The sequence below is a fragment of the Solanum tuberosum genome, unplaced genomic scaffold (genome assembly GCF_000226075.1).
Source record: "Solanum tuberosum cultivar DM 1-3 516 R44 unplaced genomic scaffold, SolTub_3.0 scf00037, whole genome shotgun sequence".
Taxonomy (NCBI): Eukaryota; Viridiplantae; Streptophyta; class Magnoliopsida; order Solanales; family Solanaceae; genus Solanum; species Solanum tuberosum.
The window spans coordinates 1562236-1571493 of NW_006238961.1; the positions used below are offsets into that span (position 1 = coordinate 1562236).

General features: G+C 33.9%; 1 protein-coding gene across 1 annotated transcript in view; it reads left to right on the plus strand.

Annotated features, from left to right (window-relative positions):
* Positions 1-2059: 2059 nt before the first annotated feature.
* The window catches only part of LOC102601563 (protein CTR9 homolog), a 24342-nt gene continuing 17143 nt past the window's right edge, over positions 2060-9258 (plus strand). The window contains exons 1-10 of the mRNA XM_006342301.2: positions 2060-2378; positions 2998-3064; positions 3260-3454; positions 4249-4349; positions 4809-4862; positions 5082-5198; positions 5386-5449; positions 5787-6001; positions 6118-6202; positions 6506-6606. Coding sequence (XP_006342363.1) covers positions 2238-2378; positions 2998-3064; positions 3260-3454; positions 4249-4349; positions 4809-4862; positions 5082-5198; positions 5386-5449; positions 5787-6001; positions 6118-6202; positions 6506-6606 — 1140 coding nt within the window. The 5' untranslated portion in view covers positions 2060-2237. The remainder of the gene's footprint in view (positions 2379-2997; positions 3065-3259; positions 3455-4248; positions 4350-4808; positions 4863-5081; positions 5199-5385; positions 5450-5786; positions 6002-6117; positions 6203-6505; positions 6607-9258) is intronic.

The following is a 9258-nucleotide window of genomic DNA, read 5'->3' on the forward strand; positions in this document are numbered from 1 at the left end:
TTTTATAATTTGCAATGAACAAAAAAGAACTAAGAATACTTGTCAAGAACTTTGTTATCTTATTTGTCGACTTTAATTATCTTCTTTCTACAATAAAAATATAATATAGAGTAAATGAATTATTTTGTAAATATGACTTATTTTTTATTTTATTAATTACAAATTAAAGAGCCATAGTCCAAAATAAGTTAGAATACTACTTTGACTTTTCTTTTTCATACTTATGTTTTTTGGATTAGGATACACATGTGCTTTAGCATACTTCTTTACCTCATGAAATTTCTTTGGTATTATTTATTTTTTATACAAATTAAATAAATTACTATCCAAAATAAATTAGGATATCTATTGAAAAAATTACCTAAATACACATCTTATTTTACCATAATTTCTAAAATTCTCTACCATTTAAAGAAATTTCAAAAATCCCCTTTCGGATACATCACTCTCCGCTCGCTGATACATCTCTATCACCTCCTTGGATATATCCCTCCCCTCTCTGATACATCCCTCCCCTATGTATCCAGATGTCTCATCCCCTCTCTAATACATCCCTCACCAATGTATCCTGATGTCCAGTGATATATTCGAAAGTCCAATGATGTATCCAGAAGTCTAGTGATGTATTCAAAATCCATAAATTTTAAGGGATTTTTGTAATTAAAGAGTAGGAAAATAATGTAATTAGCTCTTAAGACTATGTGATTTATGTAAATTATACTTTTTTATAGATGCACTTTTTTTTACAATTTCATCCTGAATTAAATTTTTAAAGACATAAAAGTTGATAAATATTTTAAGAATATTTTGTTTGATTAATATTTAGCAAAAAGATAGATAGATGAATACATTATTGTTCAAAATAAATTGAAAGGTATTTTTTACTTTTTTTTTATAAATAACTTTATCCTGATTTAATTTAATTTTTAAAAGCTTGAAAGTCTATCAATTTGAAATGAAAATTATTTTGATACATCAACATTTAAGGAAAATTATTTGTGTTGATATATAGATAGATACATTAAATGAATACATTATGGTTTAAATAAATTAGGATATTTCTTTACTCTTTTTTTTAAAAAATAATTTTGTTCTGATTTGACTTAATTTTTTAAAAGCATAAAAGTCTATCAATTTGAAAATTATTTTAATTTATGAACATTTAGCGATTTTTTTTCTATTTTTCTATTTATAATATATAGTAAATTTATCATATAAATAGATTTGACAAAAATAGAAAAATTGTACAGTAAGTTATGATGAGATAAGTTATGTTGGGATACGTTATGTTGGGATTAGTTATGATGAGATAAATTGTGCTGGATTATTTCTTATTGAATGTTTGGTTTGTTGTACTCAAAATAATATATATTGACAAATTTTAAGAACAAGTTGTTTGTTTACAAAATTACCCTTCACTTTATTTAATTTTTTAAATTTTTCTTTGCGAGCTTTAGTTATTTATTTTTATTTAACATAAATATTTTTGTTTATGTATTCCCATGATAAGTACCATGTGTATTTAAAAATATTACTTTTTTTTATTTAGCTTAAAAATAGAACTTTCCTCTTTAGTTTGTTAAAAAGAAGAAAATTTATGAGAAATCAAAATAAAATAAACACAAGAATTAGTCAAAATAAAAATTATATTTATATAGTGTAATTTTTTAATAAAAAATATTAATGATTATCATAAAAATAAGAAGTAGTAAATATTATTATACATGATATTAAAAATAATGTAAATATAAAATAAAATGTGAAAAATGATGTATAAAAAGGATTTAAAGGGATATATTTGTCATTTACCTATTTTATCCCGAGATAAGTTATCCTGGAATTACTATACCACCCAATATGAGGGATAACTTATCCCGGTACTAATTCATTATCCTAGGATAAGTTATGTTATCCCAAACTTTCCAACCAAACAAGGAAATAAAGGCTACTTAAAATTTATCTCGGGATTAACTTCCCTTATCCATTACACCAAACGACCCCTAAGAACTAAGAAGAAAAGAGGAAAAAAACACAAAACCAGGTCTTGTGTATCATTAATTACAAACAGATACTGATTAATTAGAGAGCCCCTGTTTTAATAAAATAGAACACACACAGTTTCGCTCAGTTCTTTACAAAATTTGAAGTTTTGAACTTGTCCAAATTGAAAGCTCTTCTCCTTCTTCTCCACAAAGAAACTTAGGGTTTTGTTTTGTTACTGGTTGAATTTGAATCCAATGGCGTCAGTGTACATTCCAGTACAAAACTCGGAAGAGGAAGTTAGGGTAGCATTGGACCAACTCCCTAGGGATGCTTCTGACATTCTCGACATTCTTAAGGCCGAACAAGCTCCTCTTGATCTCTGGCTTATAATTGCTGTAAGTTTCACTTCATATATACAGATGAGATTTATGTTGCTTAGTTTGTTACTGGAGTTTCATTTGACCTTTTTGTGTTGTTGAATTTTGCTATTGATATATGTCTTTACATCTGTTTTAATGCGAATGTATGGGCATTGACAGGGTTTTTTGTTTGATTATACATCTAGGAGCCATGTCCTATGGTTTTTTGTGTTTGGTTAACTATTGAGCCCATGTTTTAGTTTTGGTTGATGATATTAGAGTAGTTTTTACAAATTTAATAAAGATAACATGCATGATAAGTCTCACGTTTTACAACATTTGGTTGTTGTTTTTCTAAAAGTTCTCTATTAGATATTCTCATCTAATGTTTATTATGTTTAGGTAATCACACCTTGTTGTTGATGTTACATTTCATACTTCACACTGCTTTTCTATTTGTTATTATGTTTATCTTCACTCCTAGTTTCCCTTTCCATCTGAGCCAAGAGTCTTTTAGAAACAACCTCTCTACCTTCAAGAAGTAGAGGTAAGGCCTTCCCCTGAACCCACTTTGTGAGATTTCACAGGGTATGTTGTTGTTGTTGTAAAAGTTCTCTTTTCATCCCCTTACAAATGTATGCTGGTTTTTTCTCAGAGGGAATATTTCAAACAAGGCAAAGTCGATCAGTTTCGGCAAATCTTGGAAGAAGGGTCTAGCCCAGGTACTTATTTGTGTTTATACTAATTGATGTCTAGCCCAGGTACTTATTTGTGTTTATACTAGTTGATTGACTCTGATACATTTCAGTGCATTGAATGGTTATTTATCAAGTCTCACTGAAAAGTCGGAGAACGTGTAGTTTCTGTCTTTCTTTCTTGAAAAAGACTAATTCCTATTGCACACTGTTATGGTGCAGAGATTGATGAATATTATGCAGATGTGAGGTATGAGAGGATTGCCATTCTAAATGCATTAGGTGCATATTACAGTTATCTTGGGAAGATTGAGACAAAACAAAGAGAAAAGGAAGAGCACTTTATAATGGCAACTCAATATTATAATAAAGCATCCAGAATTGACATGCACGAGCCCTCTACGTGGGTTGGGAAAGGTGACCATTATTTCATTTCATTAATGTGGATATTACTGCTTGAAACAAGTAAATCGATGCCTTTTTGCAGTTGAGATTTAAAATCATTTTTCTGAAGTGGAGCAATTTACATTTAATTGAACACTTGTAACAGATAGGACATTTCTTTTGATAAGGCTGTATCATATATAAGATTTCACAGAGATGTGATTATCCTACTTAATTGTTTTGGTTAAGTAAACGGCCTCTCTACCTTACCAAGGTAGGGGTAAGGCTGCATACACACCATGCTCCCCAGACTCCACTTGTAGGATTACATTGGGTATGCTGTTGTTGTTGTTGTAATTGTTTGGTTAAGTCTACAGACGTTCCAGGGGCTGCATGGATGTTATTTAACCAGGGTTTTCAAACTTCTGATTTCCCCCCTCTATTCACATTGGAAAAAGAGTTGCCTAAAATTACTTCTTTTGATAAGGAGGGTTGCTTGATATTTACTAAAAACATATTGGTTATCATGTAAAATTGCTTCATTAACTTTTTTGATGAAGAAAAAAAAATAAACATTGAGTTCCCCCCCTGCTATTCACTTTGGTAAGAGGGTTGCCTGAACTTCTTAGGAGCTTGTAGACTCTACCAAGCATATTTGTTGAGTTTCTGACCTGTGTTTGAGGGAGTGAGTTTTTCATCACGGTTGTAATAAACCCTACTTTTCCAACACTTCCGTAGAATATAAGGTTGTATAAGCTGGAAAAAAAAGGTGTAATAGTATCCGTGTAATTATTTACCAACCGGATGAGCATTCACATGCTTTACAGGTCAGCTTTTACTTGCCAAGGGCGATGTAGAGCAGGCATTTGCTGCTTTCAAGATTGTACTTGATGGAGATCGTGATAATGTTCCTGCTCTCCTGGGTCAGGTAAGCCTATTCCATGCTTGTTTTCTTTTCAAAAACATTAAATATGTCAATTTTTTTACACGTTATGAAGTTAAGAACTACCTAGCTTATAACATGATGCTGGTTGTTCTGCTTAAACCCTTCAATATGGGTGGAAGTGAAATTAATCTACTGCTCAAGAACTGTGATGTTGATGACCATGGTGACATATTAAGGATAATTAATTGAAGAACTACAGCTTTTGGATGATATCACGTGCTCTGCTGCACAAGAACAGTGATGTGGATGACTATGGTAACATGTTATGGATAGTTAACTGAACAACTGCACCTTTTGTATGATGTAATTTTTCCTTATAAAAGAAATTGTTTGAAGATCTTTTTGCTCTTTGTGCTCCGCTGCAAAATCCTTGTAAGGATATGCTAATTCCAAGTGTCATAATCTTGTATCGACTCTCATAGCAACCCCAATCTTTTGCAGGCCTGTGTTCAGTTTAGCCGTGGACGATATTCTGATTCACTGGAGCTATATAAGGTTCATCGTCGATCCATTACTTATAGGCTAATTTGTTGGCTTTGGATAGGAGAATGGGCATCGCTTCCCCTTCTTCATGCCAAATGAAAAAAAAATCCAGTTGGGAAACATCATAACTAATCTAGCATGTATAATGTTAAATAGCTCTCTAGATATTGTTAGAAGAAATGATATTGACTCTATGTTGCCTTTTTTTTTTGGCTCATATGTATTTGGTAGAGGGCCTTGCAAGTGTATCCTGACTGTCCTGCTGCGGTAAGGCTCGGAATAGGTCTCTGTAGATACAAATTGGGCCAATTGGATAAGGCAAAACAGGCATTTTGTCGTGTCTTGCAGGCAAGTGTAGAATTTTGCGTTGATAAGTTTATTATAATTCTTTTTGTCATGCTTAACTGATGAACACCCCTTTGGGGTGCGGCCCTTCCCCGTTCCTTGAGGGAATGTAGGATGCTTCGTCACCAGACCCCCCTTATTTTTATTTTCAACTGATATGACTTTCTTGTAACTACTTCGGAATGTATAGTTAGATCCAGAAAATGTGGACGCTCTGGTGGCACTAGCAATTCTGGATCTGCAAAACAATGAAGGTGCGCTTTTCCCTTAGATTGATATGTGGAGTCTGTATATGTGATTGAAGTTAATTCTGCACCTTCTAGGCAGGCGATACACTTAAAAGCCAGATTGCTGCACAACCTTCTAGGAGAAAAAAAGTGACCCATACGATTTAGTTTGCTTCTTCAGAGAAAATTAATTCTGACCCGTGTATCTGGAAAGTGTCGTTGTGATATTACTTATCTTGTTTAGAAAGCTCTACTTGAGATTTCTCAGGAATTATAGTTGTGCTAGTATCCTGATTTTAGTTATGTGAAAGTAGAGTTTATAGCAGTATTTTTGTGTAACTTAATGTCAGCACTGTATGTACAGCTTCTGGTATTAGGAGAGGAATGGAAAAGATGCAAAGAGCCTTTGAGATATATCCTTACTGTGCAATGGCTCTAAATTATCTGGCCAATCATTTTTTCTTCACTGGCCAGCATTTCCTTGTGGAGCAATTGACTGAGACTGCACTTGCTGTAACTACTCATGGGCCAACTAAGTCTCATTCGTACTACAATTTGGCACGCTCCTACCACAGCAAGGTCTGAAGATGCACAACTCTTTAATACTTTTCGCAGCAGTAATTGAGTGATTCTTGTTTATGATTCCCCCTGAAGCTTTATTCTGATGATATTTATTTTGTTTCCCATGACTAAAGGGTGACTATGAGAAAGCTGGAATGTACTACATGGCGTCTGTGAAAGAAAGCAGTAAGCCACATGAATTTGTATTACCCTATTATGGTAAGTGATTTTCTTCCTGCTGTCTGTCACTAAATATTTGAAAAACACCAAAAAACTGTTTCGTTCCAGTTTACTCACAAAAATTCAAAAACAACTCAAATTTGTTTTCATGGCCAAACACAACTTATTTTCAAGTATTATTTTCCACATTGAAAACAAAAACAACTTTTTTCAAATACTCACAATTTTCATGGCCAAACACCGTGCAGCAAAAGCTTTAGGCTGTCAATTGGGAAATAAAACTTGCCAACTAGATCATTCTTTTTTATCTGTTTCACCATTGTCTTTGCTTGTCTAAGTTAGGATTGGGACAAGTACAGCTGAAGTTGGGAGATCTTCGGAGTTCGTTGGCGAATTTTGAGAAAGTCTTGGAGGTTCATCCTGAAAGTTGCGAGGCAGTGAAAGTGAGTTGATACTTGATACAGTACTTTGTTGGGACTGACTATTGTCAACATTTTATTATTATTAAGAAACTTGACAACTATTCTGGTTGTTAGAATAGGAATAGGTTTAACCAATCCTATTAGAATAGGAATAGGTTTATACAATCCTATTAGAATAGGAATAAGTTTATACAATCCTATTAGAACAGGAATAGGAATAGAAATAGAAATAGGAATACTAAATAGTATCCTACTTGGTAAATGATTGTATTCTAGGGTCTATAAATAGAGTCTCAATGTAATAATGTAAACAACAACAATTCAATAATATTCTTTTCCAATATTTCTCACAGTTTCCATATTAACCTGAAGCCTGTCCTTGTTTAGACATTATAGAAGTTCATTTTTGCTCTTTCAATGCTCATCCCTTTATGTTGTTGTTCTTTCATCCATTTGGCTCTTGAGTTAAAGGGTGACTGTTGTTCATGTTTATGCTGCTTAAGCTCCTCACTTCTCCTTTTCTCTGTACACACTGTGAAATGTGAGTGCTTGGAGTAAAAACATGGGAATATGTTAGACATTGTTCTTATTGATGGGTACCATCTGGGAGTTATTTTTTCGTGCAACCCTGCCGGCATGTTTGTGGGTATCTCCGAAAAGAAAAAAAAAAGGAATTACTATATATCTTCATGGAAGTTTAATCCAGAGATAAGCCTTGTAAAATTTGGATGTGTGTCAGTTCTTGTTCTAATTAGAAGCATGATTACTGTGATTATCTTCACCTGAAAGGTGAGAGAACTCATCAATCCAATTCAAGTTCTTTCTATTATCCCTGATATTTTCAGGGGTTCCTACTTTTATCGGTGACTGCTGAATATATGTCTAAGCATTGCTTTTATGTAGAATATCCTTATGTTGTATTATACAAGGTTTCTTTTCCGATCTGCTTTGAATTTATTTTTCTTGAGCCGATGGTCTGTCGGAAACAACCTCTCTACCTCCCAAGGTTGGGGTAAGGTCTGCGTACATTCTATCCTCTCAAACCTCACTTGTGGGAATACACAGGGTATGTTGTTGATGTATTGTACAAGGGTTTTCCCTTAATTTAATGAAAAAGAATTATTCTACAAGGGGTTTTCCTCAAATTGGTGAAATAAAATTCCTTGCTTTAAGATTGCGCAATCAACACTGGAGATTTATGCTGATGTGCTTTTGGTCATGTTGTTTTCTGTGTCTTGCAGGGCTGTTGCATACATTCCTCTTACAGTATTGGCAGTTCCTGCATCAGTTCTTACGGTAAAACTTGTGGCGTTTGTTGTTTAAGTCACGTCTCCCTCCTAAGTCCTAACCACCATTTTTTTAATACAGCTGTTCAAGATTCTTTTATAGCACATATTTATCAGACTTATGATTGAATTGAACTCTGCATGGTTCCTGTTTTCAGCTAGGTGGTGGTTATCTATTTGGCCTGCCTGTGGGTTTTGTTGCTGATTCTATTGGTGCTACCATTGGTGCTGCCGCAGCATTTCTTCTTGGTAGAACAGTAAGTTCTTTCATTCTAGAGAGGGGATACTTTGTTGAGCAGTTAAAAATGTATTTCACTTGAAGTATTGCTTAGAAGTTAGAACAACAACGATTTCTTCCATAGTCCACTTCCCTGAGCTCTGATTGGTACTCTAGTCATATTACAAAAACTGGATTACCTGAGGTACAAGTCTGTAGATTTGTCATTTTGGATAACTTTTTATTCAGGATATGGTCTTCCATGTACAATTTGTGTATGGATAGGGCATACTTTTTGTTACTTTTTCCTTCATTTTCCTTTCTGTTTATATATTCTTGTGCCATACCCCTAAGACGTTTGTTTGTGAACTGATTATTTTCGTTAATTGTTGTTCTTTCACTGACATTTTGACAGATTGGGAGGTCATTTGTCATTTCCAAATTGAAAGATTATCCACAGTTTCGTGCAGTTGCAATTGCAATTCGGAAATCTGGCTTTAAGGTTCATATGTCTTTCTTGAAAGGCCCCGAAAAGGCCCTTTTCATAATCATGTCATCTTCAAGTTGTCGTTTCGGCTTAGAAGTGTGTCAGTAATATGGATATTAATTTCCAAAAAGAGCAGAAGTAACCCTGCACATTGATTTACTCTGATTTGACAGATTGTTTTGCTGCTCCGACTTGTTCCTCTGCTTCCGTTTAATATGCTGAACTACCTGTTATCAGTGACACCAGTTTCAATTTGGGAATACATGCTGGCTTCATGGTTGGGAATGATGGTAAGTCTCACTCTTTCTATCTATCTGTCATCAAAATTCTGGGTCAAATTGCTCTCATGGTTTGCCATGTGACATCGATATGGTCATGGTCCCCTCCCCCCCTCTTTTCTTTTCCCAGTTGCCTCTAGGTCAAAATCACTCTGGGTCGTTCCATCAATTCGAACTATCCTATATAATTTCTATTTTCTAGTTGGGTCGTGACATCATTCCGACCCTACCAATATAATATTATTTGTTAGATTGTGACCACTTTTAGCCATCAAATCTAATACTCTGACATATGAGTATGTTTCGGCTAGTTTTTCGGTGACTTTCTTTTTTAATATTGACTCGTCTATTGATTCCAATATGATCCATATACTTTATACTAGATTTTGAGCACTTACAACAACC